Source organism: Octodon degus, unplaced genomic scaffold (genome assembly GCF_000260255.1).
Source record: "Octodon degus isolate 3935 unplaced genomic scaffold, OctDeg1.0 scaffold00090, whole genome shotgun sequence".
In the NCBI taxonomy this organism is placed as follows: Eukaryota; Metazoa; Chordata; class Mammalia; order Rodentia; family Octodontidae; genus Octodon; species Octodon degus.
The window spans coordinates 5338449-5363313 of NW_004524666.1; the positions used below are offsets into that span (position 1 = coordinate 5338449).

A 24865-nucleotide genomic window follows, 5' to 3' on the forward strand; every position below is an offset into this window, starting at 1 on the left:
TTTTTTTTTTTTTGCAGTACCAGGGATTGAACTCAGGACTCTGTGCTTGCCAGTCAGGTACTTATTCTACTGAGCTATCTCCCCTGCCCTAAAATTCTTGAAGACATAGGCACAGACAAAGATTTTCTGAACAGAATTCCAAATGTACAAGAAATAACACTAACAACAAATGGGATAACATTAAGTTAAAAAGCTTCTGCACAGCAAAGGGAACAACCAATAGAGTTTAGAGAAACCTACAGAATGGTGAAAAATTTGATAGCTGTTCTTTGGACAGAGGACTAGTATCTAGAATATATACAGAACTAAAAAACCTAGATCCCCAAATAAAAAGATCAGAAAATAGGCAAATGAAATGAAAAGATATTTCTTCGAGTAAGTATGTACAAATGACCAATAAGTACAACATGGAAAAAATGTTTAACAACTCTGGCCATTAGAGAAATGCAAATTAAAGTAATGTTCTGATGTTCTTTCTTATTCCTGACAGAAGGGCTATCATCAAGAAACCAAATGATAACCAATGCTGTGAGGGAAAAAAGAAACCTACACTGCTGACAGGAAAGTAAACAATACAACCACTTTAAAACTCAATATGGAGATTCTTTAAAAAACAAACAAACAAATCCTAAGAATAGAAATTCTATTCAACCCAGCTATTTCTCTAGTTATCTTCCCAAAAGAGTCAGACATCATAGTACAGTGATTTGTGTATATTAATGTTTATAGCAGCACAATTCATAATAGCTAAATCTTGGAACTGGACTGTATGTCCAAAAGAAGATAAATGGATAAAGAAAATGTATTTGTAGAGTATTAATATTTTTTATAATAGAGTACTACTGTTATAAGAAATAAACTTAAAACAACGTAGAAAAATGGATGTACCCTGAGATCATGTTAAGTGAAATAAATCAGATACACAAGCTTAAATACTGCATAAAATCAAAAACACAAATAAAGAGCAAAATAAAAGATAACAGGAAACAGGGACCTAGAGCTTTTGCAAAAGGGAAAGGAACCAAGAAATGAAGGAAAGAAAAGTGAGATGAATGTAATTATGTACTGTAAGGATTCCTAATAAACATTTTTAAAAATAAAATCCAAGTCACAGACTTAATTTTGGTAATATAATTATACATGTTAATTTAGGTCAGCCAATTGTTAGAACAATGCCTAGCACAGTTAATGCGTGCTGAATATGCAGTAATGTCCTTATTAAAATGTCACAATCAACAGAGGTTAAATGAATGTTAATATTAACACAGACTTTGTACTGAGTTGCAAAAACAAAATATTATAATAACACACAGTACTAATCACATAATCAACTCTATTAATACATTAGTACTTATTTTATTGCTTTGGATATATATATATATATATATATATATATATATATATAACCAATATGCAGGATTATAAAAGCCAAAAAGAAGATTCTCAATAGAGTAAACGGAGATTCTATTTACTGAAACAAAATTATATGGAATTATGACAGAAAAAGAAAAAAAAATTAGAAAATTTAATAGACACCCAAGGCATAAAACTTAGAAATGACCAATTAAAAGGGGAGAACGATGGGCTAGGGAGATAGCTCAGTAGAATAAGTGCTTCCCTGGCAAGCGCAAGGCCCTGAGTTCAACCACCGGTTCCACCAAAAAAAGGGGGCGGGGAACGAAGCCAAGTCTGTCGATGTACACCTGTAATCCCAGCACTCAGGGGGCTGATGCAGGAGGATCACTGCAAATTCAAGATCAGCCTGGGTTAAAGTGAACTGAACACCAGCCTGAACTGCATAGTGAAAACTCTGTCTTTAAAAGAAGGAAAAAAAAAAAAAAAAAAAAAAAGGTGAGCAGGAATGGAAGGGTGCCCGTGCCCTGTGGGTGGAATCCTACTACTGACAAAGGAGGTAGCAACTAATGATGAGATAAATAAAGACTGGACAGGATTATCCTAGTGGTGGTCCAAGGCTCAGGATGCCCCCCGAAAAAAAACCCTATATCAATAAACTGAATCATCATTTAGCTCAGTTGGTTTTAAATAAATGGTCATCCTACTCTCCTTTATTGAGTATACGAAACAAATGTACTGATGGTTAGTTTTTTTTTTTCCAACTGTAGCAACAAATTGATATAATCAGCTACTTTTATGTACACTTTTAAAATTCTGTGAAATAGAATTTATTTTATTTTTACTTCATTTGTAAGTAAAATTTATTTAATTTAAAGGGTTGTTGTACACAGAGGATTTCATTTAATTAAGATTTGCCAGTATTTGAAAACAATCAGCTATACTGAACAGGAACTGCAATTAGCAATGTTCACTGATTATTTACAAATGTAATGTTTAATACCTATGTAAGAAGTACCATGTGGTAAGAATTAAATCTATAAAATTAAATTTGTATCATTAGAAGCATAATTTCAACCGAAGGCATTAGAAAACTAAGTTTATAATTTTGAATACTAATAACACAAAGAACCATGAATATGCCCATCTATTCACAAAAGCTATCTTCCAAAATGAAAAATCCTATCAATAATTATTAGAGCTATCACATCCTATATTTTCATTTGACACACAATTTTAAGTAATGAACCAAATTTCAAAAAATGTTCATAATAAAAAAAGAGCTGCAAAATAGTTATGATGAAAATCGGTAAATTTTTTCTTACAAATCCTCAGTTAAAATAAAAACATGACATATTACGTAATTTTAGTCAATCACATAGTTGCTGAAATTCTATTAACAGTGGTAACAGGTATTATAATGATATAAACAAAATCACAATGAAGAATAATGTATGTTTTCATTGTTTAAAAGTAACTTTCAGATTGCTTATAACAAAAGCATTGTTGAAACTTACCTACAGAATTATTCTATTAGTACAGTAGTATCCAGACCCAGAATCTGATCATTAAATATTTATTATGTACTTATTAGTGTGTGGATATAAAGATGACAGTGCGCACACACACAAACAATTATAGTAGCATTAGCAAAAAAAAATCTCAATTTGGAAGCTTGAAGTCTATGTATGTTCTCTCCTTAATTTCAAACCTCTAAAATTCCCTTCTGTTACAAAGTTTTACATTATGTCACAGTTCACATATTTTATGTTGTACCTGCTAGAATCTTCTATAATCCCTTGTGGTTTGGTATTTTTTGTCTGTTTTGTTTTGTTTTTTCTTGTTGCCATAAAATCCCGGTTATTTATTTATTTATTTATTTATTTATTTATTTATTTATTTATTTGGTGTGGGTAAGGAACACATTGTCTTGAACATGGTAGGCAAGTGGTATACCACTGAACTGTATCTCCAGTACTGAACTTTGTACTCTGGTTCTATAATCTTCTCTCATAACATTTTGTATGTATTTCAGCGTTCAGAAGGTAGCAGAGATGTAACTATACTTGTCAGAAATTAGTACATAAAAAGTAGGCTAAAGGCTACAGTATAGAGAGATTGAACTATCAAATGCAATGGAATGAGCAAAAGTGTGGTGAGAATCCCAATTCCTAACATTACCTAGTGCCTAGGGCAAATTACACTCAACTCTGGCCGTGTTTCTGAATCACAGTGGAGAAAATTTTTATTTCTGGAAGACTACTGTGATAATTAAATAACATATAAACAGAATATCTAATGCAACAGGTAGTTAGCAATGACTAGTTATTTTCATTCCTCTTTTAAAGTACTGTTCAAGCTGGAAAGCAAAGATGTTACACTACTTGTTATAGATCAAATACAGAGAATAAAAAAAGGTATTCAAGTTTCAGTTTCCTTCCACATCTTAATTAGTATAAATTTTATGTGTCAAAAAACAAAGAAAAGGATCTATACAGGATATGTTGCCAGATTTTACCAACAATGGCACAATGTATGCTTTAAGCTACCACACACTTATTTGGCTTAAGAAATAGTCATGCATGTCAAATTTCACATCTCATGAGGTTGAGGAGGCACATATTTAAATTAGCTTAAGAATATACAAAGTTATAATATCTGTGGTAAGAAATGAGGGAACTGGGGTAGGGGGAAAATCTATGCCACTTAAGACAATGTTTATCCTTTACAGACAAAAATCAACTTGAAAATAATCACTTTGTATAGTTACACTAGGTCAGTTTGAAGTCAATTTTTAATATTCTTGAAAATAAAAAAAATTAACATTTGAAAATCTGTATTAGTATAGTCAGGGACACTTAATCTCCAAAGCAAGTGTCTTAATTCAGGCTATAATTAAATGAAAAGCATCCATCTGAATTTTGCAGTACTGGGGATTAAACTCAGGCCCTTGAGCTTGCCAGGCAAGCATTTATTCTACCAAGCTATCTCCCCAACCCCTGGTCACACATTTGGCTTAAAGTTTATGTTTTGTCTATTTAAATTATTATAGTTATTATAATTCTGTCTAGACAATGCCAAATATATTTTATTAAATATATTTGCTTGATAGTTAAGGCAAATACTGGCAACAGTGTGTGTCCTCTTCATATCCTCTCACTGCATAATATATCTTTTAAGGAAGCACAATTTAACTTGTAAGACTAAGATTACTATAGTGTTACTTATTACCTCATTTATAAAACAAGTTAGTTCTTTAAAATTTTTAATGTGAGATTATCACTATGGCTAGATGTAGATTTTTTCTAAAGATGTTAGGATTACTTCAGCAATAATTATGTTAGGTCTTCAAAGATTTCAACACCATATAAAACAATCATAGTTAAGGCTAGGGGTGTGGCTAAGTGTTGTAGAGCACATGCTTAGCAAGCATAGGATCTGGGTTTGACCTCCAACATCCCACCTCCACATGATAGTTGTTAAGTTCTTTGAAAGCCACACTAATACAAGAATGTGATAAATAAGCTATTTTCTTCTGAAAGGTCAGAAGGTACTCTGATGATTTCTCTTTATAATATAGATAGATACACAAACTAAGAAGTATTTCAGATTTGTACAAATAGAGAAACTTCTGAGTAAGAGCAGCTGTTCAGTTCCCGGGGTGCTGTGCCAGCCCTGCCCCCAGGGCTCCTAGGGACAGCAAATGAGACTGGGTGTAGTGACAAGTGCCTGTAATCCCAGTGCTTGGGAGGCTGAAAACATGAGGATCACTACAAGTCCAATCTGTGTAGTGAGACCCTGTAGATGCTGTACTGAATATGAAAAAAAAGAGCAGCTGTTCAGACTTCAGAAATAACATTTTTTGATATCCAGTCAAGTAAGTGTCTTCCCGAAAGGAAAGACAGTTGAAAGCCAGGCTAGGAAAGCCTGAAGCTCTGTAAAGAACATCACCTACACTCACTCATCTAAATATGTTGCAAGTGTTTCACAGTGAGTGCTAAAGCTTGTAAGATAAAAAGGTTGTCAAACAACTTAAGAAATTAGTACCACTGAAGCATCATCAAGAGTAGATTACAATTGGGTGTGGTCACGCACACCTGTAATCCCAGCTAGTCAAGAAGGTAGGTCAGGAGGATCTCAAATTTGAAGCTAGCTTGGACACTTACAGGGAAAACCCTGGTTTCAATCCCTTAGTACTGCTACACAAATGATCAAACAAATTTATTTTTAAAAAGATCTGGGGATATAATTCAGTGTTCCCTGGGTGCAATCCCCAGTATCACACGGGGGGAGGGTGTGTATGTGTGTGTGTGTCTAGTGGTATACACCACATAAAAATTCTTTTGAAATTTTTAAAAGCAGCAAAGAAAAGTCATAGATGTTTTCACATATTTGTCTGCTAATGTAATCTTCAGAGAAAGAAATTTTTCAGAACAGCACTTTACTATGACAAAGTAGTAAAATTATAAAACTCTCAGCAGAAATCAGGATGAATTGTTTGTGGCTTTGGAAAAAAAAATCTTAGCTATGACAACCTAAAAGCACAAGAAAAGCAGCAACAACAATGAAATATCAGCTAAATTTTATCAAAATTAAAAATCTATTCTTAAAAGGACATCATCAGGAAAATGAAAACCAAATATGAGAAAAAAATCTATATAGATTATGTATCTGATAAGAATGGTACAGAGGGGCTGGTGAGATGGCTCAGTGGTCTAAAGCACCTACTTAGAACAAGCTTAGCAAAGCACAGGGACCGCGGTTCAATCCCCCAGCACCACATGCTAGCCAGCCCCGCCCCCTGGTGGGCTGAGCTGCCCCCCCCCACATAAATAAATAATTAAAAAAAAAAAAAAAGAATGGTACAGAATAAAGAATTCTTAAAAAACCCAACTTAAAATAAGCAAAGGAGGGCTGACCAGATAGCTCAGTGGACTACAGCACCTGCTTAGGCAGAGCGCAGTCACTGGGTTTCGAGCCTCCCCATGCCGTGTCAGCCCTGCCCCTAGGGCACACTGAGGCAGTGATTGAGACTGGGCATGATGGTACACACTTGTAATCCTCGCATTTGGGAGGTCAAAAACAGTAGGATCACTATGAATCCAATCTGTATAGTGAGACCCTGTCCTAAATTAAAAAAAATAAAATAAATAAATATAGTAAGCAAAGGATTTGAAGCTCTTTCTTAAAAAAAGATATACAAATGACCACCTAAACAAAATATGTTTAATATCATTCCTCATCAAGGAAGTGCAAGTCAAAACCAAAAGGAATTACCCACTCAGTTAGCCAAAAATACAAGGATAGAAAATAAGTGTGGAAAAAGACAGTGGAATCCTGCTGGCAAGAATGTAAAATGATGCACATGTTTAGGGGAAATAGACTGACAATACTTCAAAAGGTTTAACAAAACATACTACATAACACGTTGGCACAAATCAAAAGTACAGTAATTTTACTCCTAAAGATCTATCCAAAAGAACTAAAGATTTATGTCTAGTAAAACACTTGTACATGAAAGTTCATTTGCAACATTCATAACATACCAAAGATGGAAACAATTCAAATGTCCATAAGCTGATGAACACATAAACACAATGTGAAATTACCATACAATGATACTAAAGAGCGACACAAAAAGAATGTGTTGATATAGTCTCCAAACCAGATGGACCTTTGAAAACATTACTAAAGTCAAAAAAACAGTAATGACAACAAAAAAACATATAGTACAGATTCTAATCTCATAAAATGCCCAGAATATGTGAAAACATATACAGAAATTAATAGTTGTAAGGGGCTAGAGGAAGAAGGCAAATTATGAGAGACTGCTAATGGTCATGAGTTTCTTTTTGGATTGATGAAATGTTCTGAAATTTCGCAGTGGACTCTAAAACTCATTGAATACTGTTTTTCAAAATAGTGAACATCATGATATTGTAACTATACTTCTTTTTTTTTTTTTTAAATTTTTATTTGTGTGTGTGTGTGTGTGTGTGGCCAGCTCAGCCCACCAGGGGGTGAGGCTGGCTGGCATGTGGTGCTGGGGGATTGAACCGCGGTCCCTGTGCTTTGCTAAGCTTGTTCTAAGTAGGTGCTTTAGACCACTGAGCCATCTCACCAGCCCTGTAACTATATTTCAATAAAGCTTTTATCTTTAAAAGAAAAAATTCCTCACATAAATGATATAGGAAATCTTTTGGGGGTGATGGGTCTAGTTTCAAAAGTGATTAATAGCTATTCATCATACTATATTTTATGTGTTTTTACAAAAAAATCACTGTATTTTAAGAACAAAATGTTTAATATACGGCAGTAACTCCCAAACAACAAAGATCAGAGAAATAGTCCCTCCCCTGTGCATCAATTAAGAAAAATCATGTTTTTTCTTAAAAACAAACAAACAAACAAAAAAAAACCTGTAAAGCCTCATGGCAATTTTAAGTTATCTATGCGAACTTAAGCTTAACTTTGCCTTTTTTTTTTTTTTGGCGGAACCGGGGATGGAACTCAGGCTCTTGCGCTTGCCAGGGAAGCGCTTATTCCACTGAGCCATCTCCCCGGCCCCTAACTTTGCCTTATTTCCCAAAACTTATTTAATACTCATATTCTGATAATTAAAGCCAAAAAGTTTTAAAATTACAAAAAGATAGTTTAAAAGGGGAGTTTGAAAAAAAAATATTTACATAATTTTATTGTAAAGAGTTCATGTGAAATAGAAGTGCCAAACATAGCATCTGCATCTTTAAAAATGCATTTTATTGATAAAGTGCTGCTCAGTTTATAGACTGTTTACTGTTTCCAAGCTTTCCTGAATCCACCTCCACAAGTAAGGGTAGCCAAGGAACGCCTGTCTTCCTTCTTCTCAGCTCAGGAACCTCTGCATTCCTACTCACACATCTGGGACCTGAATGGGGTGAGGGAGAGACCTCTACAGTAAAAGTATCTTTTGACAGATTCTGGAAGCAGAGTCTGCCATAAAAAGGAATAATGCTGTAAACACAGGTCAGGGCTTATAGAACTGATACAGTAGTACAATGTCATTATTAGTTACATGGCCTACTCCACTAACTGAACAATTATTTACAATATAAATAGTGATCATCACTCCCCCAACAAAGAAATCAAATTTTGAAATACATGAAGACAGGACTGTAAACACAGTCTAAACCAAGTTGGTATGCCTCAATGGCATTTTAATTCAAGATAATAGTAACCCCAAACCACCAGTTCAGCATGTCAAATTACAGGTTTCTTTTCCATAAAACAAATTTTTAGGTAGTATAAACATTTTATTATTTAGTAAACAAAGTATTTATTTCACTAAATATGAAGTGTTATTTAGTCCCATTATTATATCATATACATCAATGATTAATGTCAATCTTATATAATTCAAGTGAGAATCTATCCACCTGAAAAACAGAAAATACACTGTGGCAGAAGTACTATTAACAAGTATCCTTTTTTCCAATGCTAAGGATCAAACCACGGCCTTGTACAAGTATTCTACCACTGAACTGTATCCTTAGACTCAAAAACAAAACAAAGCAACACAACTTCTACATTAAAGATTCATTAGCAAAAAATACAACCTGGCTAAAAGTTATAATCGCAGTGCTTGTTTTTAAAGCCATCTCAGAAACCAGCGATTAAGAGATCACAAATTCAGGTTCATGAACATTTATTAAGCTGCAGAAATGAGTGGAAGAGTGTGGTAGGTATTACTGCTTAAAATATGATCCTTTACTCAACAAATTTTAAAGGGTCCAAAATTACAGCATCATTTCCTAAAATTAACTACAATTTAAGGAAACCTTATTATATAAAACACAAATTACAATAGTATTTAATTCAAACACTGTTAAAGTGTTTCAAAGTAATAGGACTACTCAATTATATGTGATATGGAATAGAAAAGCATGGAAGCCAAAAGTCTTAAACACAAAAAAGTGATGTGAGGAGAAAAAGCAAATTTGTTAGTTCCCTTCCACACACATTCCTCAAGCAATGTAAAAGCAGAGTTCAAGTTACACTTTGATGTGTAGATCCTTTTAAAAGCTACTCTGCCTTGTTTTATATGAAGCATCTGTAGCTAAAATGAACACCTAGTGAAAAGTACAGATGCTACATTACATAAGCAGACGTCAGAACTATCCCAAGCTGATTCTAAGTTACTTTAAACATGTACACGGAGTCAGAAATTAGCTATGGCTTACTTCTTAGAAGTAACAGATAATTACCTTCATCATGATGAAAAGGAATTTAAATATAAGCTAATAGAGGTATTTTTCCTTTAGCACAGTGCTGTTTTAAAAGTAAACTTTAAATCGTATGTGGTGGTACATACCTATAATCCTAGCACTTGGGACGCTGAGGCAGGAGGATCAATGCAAATTCAAGACCAGAGTTTAAGAGATGATAATCAATTCAGCCTCATAAATATTTATAAAACTTCAGAAATGACTGGAAGAGTGTGGTTTTATAGTTTAAAATATGATAGCAGAAATCTGCACATTCTTCTTGTATCTCAGTAAATTTTAAGGCTCCAAAAGTCACAGCATCATTTCCCAAAATTAATTGCAGTTTAAAGAAATCTTCCTTGGGGCTTGCAGGTTAGCTCAGTTGTTTAAAGCGCTGTCTTGGGCAAACTAAAGTCAGGCGCAGGGGACCCTGATTCGATCCCCAGCTCCACTTGCCACACCAGATACACCTTCAAGGTAGCCTGAGCCAGCCAAAAAACCAAAAAAACCTTCCTTATACAAAATACAAAAGCAACAGTATTTAATGCAAACACTGTTAAAACATTTTCAAGTGTGTGTGGTCGGGGGGGGGGGGGCACATCCCACGGTGAGACTCCAACTGGGACCAGGCTGGTGGCCCCTGCCTGTAATCCCAGAGCATGGGAGGCTGAACAGAGGAGGATCACTAAGAGTCAGATCTGTGTAGTAAGACATTGTAGACCCTGTACTAAATACATTAAAAAAAAAAAGGCAAAATATTAAACTAGTAGAATAAATTCCTTTCTTTGCCTGTCTATGCTTTGAAAAAAATCTAGACAAAATGTTAAGAAAAAGCACTGGGTCTTATGTCTTTGGTTTTAAAAAATGTGGTATTTCTTAAGATATATTAATTCTGTGTATTTGAAATACAATTTCTTCATAATATTATAAAGTTAAATTTAATGGTGTAAAAGATAGTTAAATGAAGTTCAATAAGTAATATATATTAGTTTGATTTCCCAAAGTTTCACACACATTAGCTCAGTCAGATATCTAATATACAAATTACACAGTGAACTCAATACTCATTTAAAGCTATAATTCATATAATTTTACAACTAGTACAATTTCAATTAATTTATGCACATAATTATGTCACAACATATGTATGCAGACAGGTGACTTTCACAAAAGATTACACCCAAGGTAGACACATGGTGTATGCAAATCTTTTTCAAATGTGTACCAAAGTTGGCATGGTGGCATATGCCTGTAATTCCAGCACTCTGGGAGGATGAAGCAGGAAGACCCCAAGTTCAAGGTCAGCCTGAGGAACTTACTGAAATGTCTCAAAATCTAAAAAAGGATTAAAATGTAGCTGAATGTAAAAGTCCTGGCTCAATCTCCAATACCACCAAAAAAAAAAAAAAAAAAAAAAAAAAAAAAAAAAATCTATGCATCTGATCCTCTTGAATTTAATTATAATGAGATTCCTCTAGCCTTCTAAGAATATTATCAAATACTGACTACTTGAAAGAGCAGTAATCCTCTTCTCTAAGTTGATTGGTTTAATCAGACCTTTGAGAAACACAACCTGTTTAAGAGACCATTATATTTTGTTCACAAGGCATCAAGCCAGATAGGGCAATTCAATGTTTGCATTATACTTTATTTACAGAGAATTAACATTTCAATAAACCATACATAATCAATAAGCAAAGAAGCAACCTGCCTACTTAATAATTTGAGGTTTTTTAAATTTTTATTTATGTGTGTGTGGGGGGGCAGCTCAGCCCACCAGGGGGCGGGGCTGGCTGGCATGTGATGCTGGGGGATTGAACCGTGGTCCCTGTGCTTTGTTAAGCTTCTTCCAAGTAGGTGCTTTAGACCACTGAGCCATCTCACCAGCCCCAATAATTTGAGTTTTAAATACATGTCACCATCTATAAATGGTAACATAATCTATGCACATGTCAACATACCTATACATATACCTGTACTTTCACTATTGCTTCAGATCCTGTAAATAATCTGCTTGGACCACAAAGCAAGCCATCATATAAAATTCCACAACTCCTGGAAAATTAAAATCACAATAAAACATAAAGTATGACTGACCAAGTGTGCCATATGCTTCATAGAGTATAATATACTAAAATGAAATGTCAAGCAAAATTGTCTACACTCAGGACAGAAATAGTTTTTTTTAAATGGATTTTTTTCCTTCTTATATTTCTAAGTGATCAACATAAGGCCTTTTTGAAATTATTACCAAGCAGTTATTTTTAAAGTATGAGTAATTAGACCCAAAGCAACTCTTCTATTTACCCAAAAGAAGGAACCACTACTGAGAATCAATGCCTAGTAATTTTGTTCTTACCAGACAGGTGTTGTGTGTTCTGGCATGTTATATGAAAATCATTTATGAGAAGAACAGGAAAAAAATTAGAAGGCAGTTCTCACTATTGAAACAGATATGTGAATGTGCAGATTTCTGATACCATGAAACTGAAGTCAACAAGCTGAATGATCACCCTAAGGTGAATCAGTCTAGATTTTGGCATTTTCTGTAAACAGAAAATTGACAGAAAAATCCAAATAAACAGATTTAGGCCTTAAGAGATCTTTCTGAAGAGTAAACCTGAAGGAACTGGACACTCTTTAGATAGGAACTAAATACAAGCACAGGCTTGCTACTTCCAAGGCTGTATTGCGCCATCAGTAAACTGGGAAGCTAAAGGCCATTGTTAGTGAAAACATGGGAGCTGAGGTCAGCCACTGATGTAGCAGCAAAACTGAGAAAGTCAGTTGTGGTAGCACACAGCTGTAATCCCAGCATGCAGGAAGCAGAGAATCATGAGTCTGCATGTACTTCCTGGATAATAAATGTTAATTCAATTCCTAAATTTCAGAATTCATGTTTTAATGTGATCACTAAAAACTGCCTAGTTGGGCTGGTGAGATGGCTCAGTGGTCTAAAGCACCTACTTAGAACAAGCTTAGCAGAGCACAGGGACCGCGGTTCAATCCCCCAGCACCACATGCCAGCCAGCCCCGCCCCCTGGTGGGCTGAGCTGGCCACACACATACACACATAAATAAAAAATTTAAAACAAACAACAACAACAAAAAACTGTCTAGTTGATTAGGAGAGAAAACTTTCTGTATATAAAAGAGAAACCTGGGCTGGGAAGATTGCTTGGCAGCACAAATGCCTGCCTAGCAAGTGCAAGGTCCTGAGTTCCATCCCAGGTACTGCTGCTGTGGTTGCCTGGAAATGGGCATGCTGGCACACACCTGTAATCCCAGTGCTGGGGAGGCTGAGAAAGGAGGATCACTACTAGTCCAAACAGGATTGCAGAGACCCTGATTCCAGAGGGAGAGGGAGAGGGGAAGGGAAAGGGAAGGAGGGACCCTATAAATTTAGCTGCTTCATGTAAAGAGAAGATCTCATATTTTTACTTCCTGTCCATGTATGCTTTTGTGTGAGAAGAAAAGAGTCTGAAGGTAGGAAGTTGAACAATAAGCCCAATGAGTATGGGAACTGGAAAACAGTCTCAAATGGACAATTATGATAAAAAAGGGGGGAGGGCACTAAGAAAACCAAATGAATTTAATACATGAAAGAGAATAGGTTCTGGAACCAGACTAGACTGCCTAGGGTCCAATCCTATTCTAATTGCTAGGTAAATAAGACAAGTTTCAATGACCAATCTACATCTCAATTACTTTATCTATACAATACAACATAATGCAAAGGACAACAGTAAGGACCAAGCAAGCAAATACATAGTCTGGCACTCAATAAAGTACAAAATAAAAGTTTGTTATTATTGTTTTCATCTATAGTTTGTTTTAATTATTAGCACTGTTTTTTAATCTTTCAACTATTGAAAAATAACCTAACTCACTGCAACTAATTACTAACAAAGTATTAACTTCACCTAATGACAATTTTAGTAGTCTGGACTAATACTATTAATTTTGCTATCTTCATTTTTCTATCTATAGAGATATTTAGCAGCAGACTATTTTAAAACTATTAGATGTAGCTCATTTTAAGCTCAATAAAACTTAAAAAGTAGTAACTTTTGCTCTCACCCAATGAATGCTCTAGAAACTAAACAGTGATTATATGCATTAAATGTTCCCATTCTTGTGCATTACACCCATTTTAAGATATACCCAGCAAAGGAGTTCACAAGTAATAGCTGCTTTTACTTTTCAGAATTCTCACAGAAAGAAATCTAACACATATTTATTAAGGGCATTCAAAACTTGCTGTCTTGGGCTGCCCCCTACAGGCTTCAATATACCTATCCCTTTTAAAAGGTACTCTTTTTAAGGAGTATGATTCAAATTTTACCTTAGAATATTAATGCTGCCAGTCTGGTAGTACACACCTCTAGTTCCATCATTCAGGAGGCTGAGGCAGGAGAGTGGAATGTTCCATCCCAACCTGGGATACATAGCAAGACCTTGTCCTGTGCAACCGCCCCTCCCCCCAAAAAAACTCCCACTAAGGCAAATTATTATTTGCTAATTTGTTGTCATTCATTCTAATAGGAAATAGTATCTGAGGGTCATCTATAAAGACACAGAAATGAAACAGTCCCTGTCCTTGGGGAATTCATAGGTTACTGATTACAGAGAAACTATATATTTCAATAGGACCATGGTGAAATATCAAAGAATGGCTTATGTCTATTATATTACAATGTTTTAGGGGGCCTGGCCCTAGCTCAGGCCTTTAAGTGGCTGCTTCCACAAAGCTGTCAGCCTCAGGTTGCTGGAGTTCGAACCTCACACCTCTCCAGCTGGCCAAAAGTGCCCTGAAGGCATTCGAGGAACAAAAAAAAAAAAAAAAAAGGCTTATTCTATTATATTACAATGTTTTAGAAAAAGAAATAGGCTAATGACCCAATACCTAAGTGCAGATATACCATCAAATAGTAAACTCATTAAAAAAATAAACTCCACACTTTAAAAAAAAAAATAGTAAACTCAATTTGCGTAAGTCAGTTTTGTGCCAAGTTGTCTTATTTTATAAATTAGGGAGTTACATTAGATGATTCCTCTAGCTTGTCTGGCTATAATATTCCATGGCTGTATTTGCTATAGCACAGGCTGAAATTAATGTTAAAAATTCAGAGAATGAAGAAATATTTTATCATTTCATTTGGGTACCAAGAATGGAACTCGGAATTTTGCACTTGCCAAGCAAGAACTCTGCCACTGAGTTGTGTCCCTGGTCCCCCAAAATAAACTTCTAATGGTGTTATGGGTTGGAGGCACATGAGAACCCACGTGCTATTTAACCTTGCGTGTCTGATTTATTTCACTTAATATTATGGTCTCAAGGTGTAAAATTACTTAATTTACCAGCATTTACTAATGTCACAAGTTTATCCATCTTCACGGCAGAGCAGTATTCCACTGTGTATAATTATATTTTCTTTATTCATTCATCTGCTGATAAACAAACATATAGGCAGTTTCCAAGATTTAGCTATGAATCAACTTGCTATAAACATTAATATGCATGTATCACTCTAATATGATATCTTTTAACTCTTTGGGGAAGATATCTAGAAGGGGAACAACTTGGTCAAACAGAATTTCTGGTAACAGTTTTTTGAGAATTCTCCATACTGATTTCCTTAATGATTGTACTAGTTTACAGCCTCAGCCCACCAATACTGTTGGTGCAGGTGCTGCGTTAGGGCAGGGCCTGCATATGGAAAACTAAAACATCCATAGTGTTCTCTGCGGGCAGACACAAACTTATGGAGAAACAAGTACAGGGATCACCAAAAGCTGAGGAAATGCAAATTAAGTAGCTGAATTATTTGTATTTTTGTGACAAAGAAGCAGAAGATAAGGACAGACAGAGACCTCTATCAAGAACTTTGTCAGGAACAGACACCTTGAATGAAGCCTGACTGACCATCTCAGGATACATGGGTTAAAGAAGCATACTGGAAATAGAGATAAAAATCTACAAAGGAAAAGTGTAGAATTAGCCTAAAACTGAAGATGCTAAACTATGTGAGCAAAACTAGCCTTAGGGTGTGGAGTGCTTCATTTTTCCATTTTCCTCTGCCAAGTAGAAGAACAAAACAGTGGAGGAAAGGGAAAGTACTTTAAAGGTTACATCTCATGGCGAGAAAAAACAGTAAAAGAATGATTTATTTGGTAAATAAATGGGTCTTTTAACAACATGATCATGAGCTTTCAGAAAGTGAGTCAACATTATGGACTGAAAACACCAAGGTGCCAAATGTAAAAGGACAATGGGAAAATAACCTAAATTAGCCAATGATTTAGCATACATTTCTCATGAAACATTCTAGCATCTACTTCTCATTAATAAAGATATACTATAATACTAAGTGATAAAATGTTCAAACTAAATCAGTTTAACTCAAGAAACAAAACAGAAATGTCCACAAGGAGCATCATTATTCAAGCATCTTAGCAATATAATGCTAGCAAGTGCAGTAAAATAAGAAAAAATGATTGGTTAAACACAGAGCATTATTCTTTCACTGATGCCATAAAAACACAAAATTAAAACTTGAATTTTAAAACCTACGAAACACCTAAAAAATAAATTAGAAGTAAAGCACTGTGCCTATCTGAAGGAAATCTTAAAATTCAAAGAAAATCTGCATAAGACAGATCATCTTGCCTGAGAAAACTATCTAAAACAAACTATAGCAAAATGAAAATTAGAATTTAATATATTTCTGCTTATATTAAACAGCTCACTATGAGACATTACATAAAACAATTTTAAAAGACACAAAGAAAAATGAGTGAGTGAAAATAATCAGAAATGAATAGAAAAGGGGGATGATCTGCTCCAACAGATATGAAAACACACAAAAAAGATAAAAACACTAGGATTACAAATATCCTAAAAGTAGAACAAAGCATCTAGAAACAGATTCCATGAATCAAACCATTTTAAAGCAGAGGTAGACCATTTAGCAGTGGAAAAAGGATAGTTTAATCTTAGGAGTGAACAAGCTGTGGCTTGCAAGTTAAACTGTGTCATCCACCTGTCTATGTAAATACAGTTACACTGGAACATAGCCATACCTATCAGGAGCAAACTTTCTACGGATGTTTTCACACCACAAACTCACACAGTTGCCTGAGAACCATCTGGTCAGCAAAGCTGAAAGTGTTTACTCTCTGGTCTTCAAACTCTGCTAACTCATAAAGATGGGGGGGGGGTGTTGAAGAATGAACATAGGTCTTTTCTATGGAAACACATACCACCTACCCCCCTTTTTTCTTTGAGACAGGATCTCATTAAGTCACCCAAACTGCACTACAGACATGTGGCACCATGCCCAGCTAATGTGTAAATGAACAGTATAAAAAGTCTTTTCCTTTTTAAAAATAAGTTTTTTCTTCCAAAATCCCTACATATTAAATTTTTTAAATATTGTTAAGTACATTATAATAGAAAGTAGACTGGCTTAGTAAAAATGGCTAGTAAGCCTCCAAATTAAAATAAATAGTTTTTCATTGGAATAATAAATGGGAAAGAACACAGTTCTGGTGATTATGAAAGATAATAAAACTAAATTCTAATCCCAGTTTATTTTACTATTATATAATTAAGACACTAGAAAACAAGCACAAGCTGGGGAGATGGCTCACTAGAATAAGCACTTCCCTGGCAAGCGCAAGGGCCTGAGTTCAATCCCTGGTTCTGAGAAGAAAAAAAAAAAAAAGAAAAGAAAACAAGCACAGTTTACCAGCTTTGTGTTTCTGCTTAAACCTAACTTTAGCATCATTAAATTATTCCTAAGATTATGTGAATTTATTTACCAACTCAAAAACAACATGTAGGATAAAGCAGATGAGTAAATGATCTCTGTTGACTATGAATATTCAGATTATTTAGAATTTCTCACTCTTCACAGGATAAAAAAACAAAACAAAAAAACTCCTTAGTAAGGTCTGACTCTAATCTTTCAAGCCTTATTCCCCTCAACTCTAATTGCTCAATATAAATAGGATGTCCTAAGATTCAAGAGTCTTCCTCATCTCAAAGATCTTCTTGTGACTTTATGCCTACCCAGGTATTCACCCATCATCTATCAGGTAGTATGATGTAACAAGCAAGACAGCTTTCTTGTCCTCCCAAACCACAACAAACTTCATCTAGAAACATTATACTTCTACTGCACTACATAACTCTTTCATTTTATATTTGCTTTTTATAGTCAGATGCTTAGTTATTTTTAACCTTTTGACAATAAGTTTTTTCTAACTGACGTACAATATTAATCACTGTATGAACATCTTGTGCACAGCACTGGATACAGCATGCAAATAAGTGTGAGTAAATGAACTCGTATCAAAGAAATGAACAAGATAAATCTTCTTACCCAAAGTACAATATATTCCCACGACAACTGTTTCTTGAAAAACAAAAGCAATAAGCCTTATTTTCATTCTGTAACATAAACAGCAATGCCTAAAGACTTCATGGTCAATCAGACATACAAACTAAAATATCACATGGTTTCTCTTACATAAGAAATTCAAACCACAAATAAAGAGCAAAATAAAAGATAATAGGAAACAGGCAGACAACTCTTTTTGCAAAAGGAGACCATGAGATGGAAGTAGGGAGAAGGAAGGGTAAAAAAAATTTAGATGTATTATGCATACATACCAACTTGCTACAATGAAGGTAACCACTGTGTACTGAAAATATGCAAACATGAAAACTTTTAAAAAGATTCTATGGTTATCTTATAAATCTTTTTGATAAAATGTCCTTATTAGCTACCATCTACTTACATGTACTATTCTAGATAAAATTTTGGAAATAAAATAAAATTTTGGTTAATTTCTGAAGCACTTTCTGTCATTAATTTCATTTCTAGAATACTGGCTATTACTGAAGCACCTGGATTTCTGGAACTCAAATCTGAAAGTCACACACCAAACTAAACTGTTATGTAAATGAGAGAAACATGGTCTGTAACATCTCTGGACAAATTTAACATTTACCATGAATACCCTGTTACTTGATTATAGTCATTTTGAGCCTGTGATAAATATATTTCAGGGCAGAGTTTCCCAACAACTTTTACAAAAGTTAATCTTTAAATACCTCTACCAGTTTCAGATTTTCTAGGTTCCTATCAATTTATGTATTTGATAAAAATACTTTGCTTTTTGTGATAAACGTACTCTGAAAATTTTATAAAGTTTAAGTTTGTAAACAAAAATTATATACTGTTCATAAATCAGAACTCTTATTCTCCACCTCTGTAATTCTGAACAATGGACTGACCTTCAATTTATTCATTTATTAAATCAAATAATGGTTCCCACTTCCTAGAATAGTTTCAGGCATCAACATGATAAAATAGGCCTTAATCAAACATGCCCAGAGCCCCTTGTTCTTTCCTTGCTATACAGGAATTCTAGTTCTGCAGAATAAAATAGATATTTTAGTAAAAATCTCTATTTGTCTTTTTATCCCTTGTTCTTTATTTTTTTACTTATATATTAATAAACACAGATTTTTAAATTTTTCTTTACATCTTACTAATTTAAGGCCTCAGTATAGTTACTTATATATAGTTATATTTTAAAAATAAAGGGTGCTTACTAATCAAAATGTTGCTTAGGTAAAAGCCACAACTACTAAATAAGACTATCACAACCATATAAACTAACCAAAAGTTAGCAAAAGAAATCCCTTTAGGTTACATAACCAGAAAATAGGCGAGCAAGGTCCTATCTTTGCTCATAGATAAATAGAAATTCAAATCAAGGACTAATAAACTGGTAAAAATTATAACTCTAAATTTTTACATTCATTTACATACTACAGTTCTGGAATTTTGCTGAAATTCAAGAAAGAAGAACCAAAATGGAAAGGGTGGAGAAACAAAAAAAGCTGTATAGTTCAACTGAGAGTCAGTGAAGTCCTCAGGCTCTTTCTTTTTAAGAAGAAAATGCCTACTACCCTGACACAATAAAGATTAGGCAGGAAGTTCTGCTCTAAGAGAATCCCCATCTGGCAGCCAGGCTTTGTCAAGCAAATTGAGAATTTTTCTACCTTCCCTCTTTCTATCTAATTATACAATTTTACAGAAACCATTTTGTCCATACACATACATTTTCTTGGTCATTCTGTCCTCATCAAACTCCCTTTCCCAAGAATCTTCCTGTATTACAATGTCATAGTAAGAGATAGATACTGACAATTTTCAAATAGAACAAATGATAAATCCAAAGGGAAGACCTCACCATTATAAAAGTACACTATTATGCTGACAGTAATCTCATCATTAAATAATAATATAATAGACTTTCCCTTCAGGAGCTTAAAGTATCAACAATAAACTATAGTAGCATTAAATATATAATGCCAGAACTGAGTAATCCACATAAATGCTGGGAGATACAAGCCTCAAAAGAATTTTGGAAACCTTCTCTTGGAAATGTCATCCAAGTCTGTGGTCTACTTTATTCAACTAAACCACACATAAGATACTTTGGTAGGCACAGGAATGCCTTACAGTATGTCTCTATGGAGCTCATTTATAGGAAAGTAAGATTAATAAATCATAAATGATTAACAAAAATTCATATGCTGAGCACTTTCTCACAATATGAAGTGATCTTGCTTTATGCATATTTATGTTTAAAGACAGCATCATGCTGTGGGGTCTATTTTGAAAAGCAAACTACACGGGCAGAAAAAACACAAAAATAAGAAATAATGCATGACACTTAACAGATTAAAAAACAGATGCTTGTTTATAGCATATGGGATGAAACAAAGGCAAAATGTTACTATGTTCAGTTTCAGAAGGGAATGTGTGAATCAGGCAAACCAAATTTTTTTACCACTTTGCACATCTGTGAAAGACACAAAAGTACTTCAAATACTAACTTACAGATTGCAAATAATTGTGGTACGTAAGTGAATTTGCACATCAGAATATACAAATAATGAGCAGGAACTGTATATGAATTAATAAGCATTTCAATAAAATCTCTGGTTTAACTGCCACCAAAAGCTATGGATCAGAAATCCTAAGGACTGTTTATGATGCAAACTTAAAGAGTTTGAGACAAGAATGCTTCAACAAGTAAGATGTCTGAGGCTTTCGCAAATGGGTATTTTTCAAAACATTATTTCCTACCTGATATATTCTAAAAGGGATATAACGAAATCCATTTTCTTCTGCAGGATATTCCATGAGTTTCCGATTGATGGCCCAAAACTGGTCAAATCGGTCTGAAATGACATAAATAAGTTACCTGTTATTAAAAGGAACATTATAGTAAGACATGAAAGTTTTAAACGTCCTACTAGGTGGTGCTGAAAAGGCATCATCTACACAGTACTTTTTCTTTAAGGTATGTGTGGGAAGCATCAGGGGCTGAACCCAGGGCCTCATGCATGCTAGAAAAACATTCTACCACTGAACTACATCTTTGGTCAGTCTGCTTTCTTTTTTTGAGACTGAGTCTCAAACAATTGCCCCGGTGGCCTTGAACTCACAATCCTCCAGCCTCAGCCTCCTAAGCAGCTAGGAGTATACATGCTTGCATTATTTTTCTTAGTCTTACCTCTCCATAATTCACCATATGGCAAAATACAAAATTAACTTTTCTATACTTTTTTCCTCTCATCTATTTAAGTAGACAATTTTTCTTATAAGAAAAATCCTAAACAGATGTATGACTACTTGTGTTATGATAACACAAGGCAAAGAACAGCAGGCAGGAATGTATATCTTGACTCTCTCCACCTTCCTCCTACAGTTAACTCTTAAGTGACCTAAATGTCGGCCAGAACTTGTACAAAGTAAAAATTCTGAACACTGGAAACATTAAACACGAAAGATAAAAGTAAAAAAGGTTTTAACAGAAATGTGGAATTGGCACTTGGAAACTGTCAAATGCAACTTAATCTCAGATTAATCTTTAAAATTTTTCAGGTTTGTTTTTTTTTTTAAATATGAAGGGCCAGTGATATAGCTCAGTAGCACAGAGCCTGCCTTGCAAAAATGTACTAAGACATAATGTGCATACCACAAATGTCATCCTCTTAAAGGTCTACAATTCAGGATGTTTAATTATGTTCACAGGGCCAGCCTGATAACTCAGCAGGCTAAAGCACCTGCTTAGGCCGAGCACAGCAGCCCGGGTTTGATCTGCCCCCAGGCGCGCTGAGAGCATGATTGAGACTGGGCATGGTGGAGTGTGCCTGTAATCCCAGTGGTTGGGAGGGTGAGAACAGGAGGATCACTACGAGTTAGATCTATGCAGTGGGACCCTGTAGACCTTGTACTAAATACAAAAAAATAAAAACAAATATGTTCACAGTTCAGTACATTATATATACATGGAATCACATAATATGTGGTCTTTTGCACTTGGGTTCTTCCCCCACTTAGTATAATAGTTTGAAACTTCATCCTTGTTGAAACATGCATTAGAACTTCTTTTGTTTTATGCGCAAATAAGAATTCTGCTTAGGGAGTTACCAGATTTTAGCAATTAGCTGATGAACATGAATTATTTATACTTCGGCTATTAGAAATTGTGTTACTAAAAAAATAGAAATAATGTTACTCATCATTGCACAGATTTTTGTATGAATGTTTTCAAGTCTCAAGTACCAATTTAGGAATGAAACTGCTGGATCACATACAATTCTGTTTAACTATATGATAACTGTGATGTAAGATATGCCACCATATTTTCCAAGGCAACTGGACCACTTTACAGTCCTAGCAGCAATGCCTGAGGGTTCCACTTTGTTCAAAACCTTACCAATTCTTGGTTTCTGTCATTCTGATTATAGTGATCCTGGTAAGTCAGAAGGAGTATTTCAATATGGGTTTTTTTGGTACTGAGGATTGAACTCTGGACCTTGTGTGTGCGGGGAGGCACTCGGCTCAATATGGTTTGGGTTTACAATTCCCTAATCACTAATTGCATTTACTGGCCATTTACATATTGGGAAAAATGTATACCAAATACTTTAATTCTTCTTGAACTGCAGTTCTTTATATATTCTGAATATAAGCACCTTACTTGATACGTGATTACAAACAGTCTCTGATTCTATACATTGCTTTTTAAGCAATTTTTTACCTGAGAATCTTAACTTATAAAAGTTTTATGCTCAGAAAGTTTTATACAATCAAATTTCTATGAGGCAGATAAATAGTAAATAGATTCAAAGGTTCCATTCAGCTTGGTGCTACAGCACATGTTCTACTAAGTACACTTCGTTCAATCCATTTTACTGGAAGCCTAAAGATATTGCTTAGGCTTCCATAACTACACAGAAAACAAAATTGTTGTTTTTATGCTTATTTTTATATTATGGTGTTTGGAGAAAAGTCTCACTAACTCATGGTCCTCTTGCTTTAGCCTGGAGAGTGCTGGGATTGCAGTCATGCATCACATGCCCAGCTGAGATGCTTTTACTTAAGACCAGTACTGTTTTAAACCGTAACAGGCTTTGCGCCTTTCCTAATCCTATCCTCAACTCCAACCTGGGAGGCTGCTCATACTACATTAGAACTGACAGAATAGAGAATTTTACAAGATTCAGCTAAATTTGTTACATATTATTAAGAATCTAGACTACAAATCTAGGTCATCAAATTCCAAGTCCACAACTGTTTCAAAACTATATCTTACAATGTATTTGGGTGTGAATTTGACAAGGGGCAGACTATTATCCCAGCTTCACTGGATTAAGAAATGCCTGGCAGACTAATAAAGCAGGATTCTGGAGATGTCTGGGCCTGGCATGAAGGTCTGGCCTTGGGTACTATGTGTGGGCCCTCAGGCATCCTGCTGTAGCACTGTTCCCACTTTGCTTCCCAGTTTTCTGGCCCGGCTACCATGAGGTTTCTGCCCTGGCACCAGCTGACCATGGACTCCATCCCCTAACTGTGAGCCTAATTAAGCCTCTGTTTTCAGCTCTGGGTGTCAGGTGTTTTGTCAAGGCAATGGGAACACCAGCTAATGGGATGCATCTGCTTTTATGCCAGTACCACACGTTTCAAACATTCTTAGTATTTTTTTTTTTTCTTTTCTGATTCAATTACTGTGTTTTGTCTGTTTGTTTTTGGGGTTTTTCGGGGAAGGGTTAGTTGGTTTTATTCTGTTTTTTTTTGTTTTTTTTTTTGGTATTAGAAATTGAACTCAGGGGCCGGGGAGATGGCTCAGTGGAATAAGTGCTTCCCTGGCAAGTTCAAAGGCCTGAGTTTAATCCTCGGTACCGAAAAAAAAAAAAAAAGAATTGAACTCAGGACCTTGAGCTTTCCAGGCAGGCACAAGTGCTGCTGAGCTATATCTAACTTCCATCTTAGAGCTTTCACTATACCTCATAGGTTTCCTTTCTCATTCTTCTCAAGGTTTAACTTCCCTTTGAGGACTTTTTGGATATTTAGATACAATTTCAGCCCCGTAATTGTTTCATAGGTAAGATTTATTTTTTGTTTTTGGTGCCAAGGGCCTAAACCAGGGTTTCCAGCTTGCTAGACAAGTGTTCTACTGCTGAGCTAAATCCCCAGAACAATTATTATATCTCTAGTAAAACAATTTTAAATCAGGACATATGTTGCATATAGTTTTGTTTTCCTCTCTCAGAATGGTCTTGGCTATTCAGTCTTTTACAATTCCACACAAATTTTAAAAGTGTTTTTCAGGGCCGGCCAAATAGCTCAGCGGATTAAAACGCAAGCAGGCACGGGGGTCAGGGGTTCAATCCCCGGGTCTGCGGTGCCGGCCCTGCCCCCAGGGCACACTGAGAGGGCAATTGAGATTAAATGTGGTGGTGTGTGCCTGTAATCCCAGGTCTTAGGAGGCTGTAAACAGTCAGATCACTACACGTATAATCTAGTAGTGAGACCCTGAACACCCTGTAGACCCTTCCCTAAAACACACACACAAAAAAGTTTTCTTCTATTAACAAATTATTATTGGGATTCTGATAGGGATTGTGCTGAATTCCTATATTCCTTTGAGTCATATGGATAGTTTTACTAATATTAGATCTTCCAATTCAGCACAGTGTATGGTTCCATTTATTTGTGCCTTCTTCAACTTCTTTCACTAATGTTTAGTAGTTGTTTGTGCACCAGTCTTTCCTTGGTTAAAATTAGTCTTAGGTAGTTTTTAAATTTCTGCATTAAGTGAGATTGTCTTCTCAATTTTTCAACTGGGTTGTTCTTTGTGAATTAAAATACTTGTAGTGTTTGTATGTTGGCATG

The 24865-nt window shown here is 35.0% G+C and overlaps 1 protein-coding gene across 5 annotated transcripts in view; it reads right to left on the reverse strand.

Moving 5' to 3' along the window:
• Atg5 (autophagy related 5) overlaps positions 1-24865 on the reverse strand; it is a 180210-nt gene that overhangs the window by 21611 nt on the left and 133734 nt on the right. For all 5 annotated transcript variants that reach the window (XM_004637464.2, XM_012516069.2, XM_023722336.1 and 2 more), the window contains one exon: positions 20768-20862. In XM_004637464.2, the coding sequence (XP_004637521.1) occupies positions 20768-20862 (95 nt within the window). The remainder of the gene's footprint in view (positions 1-20767; positions 20863-24865) is intronic.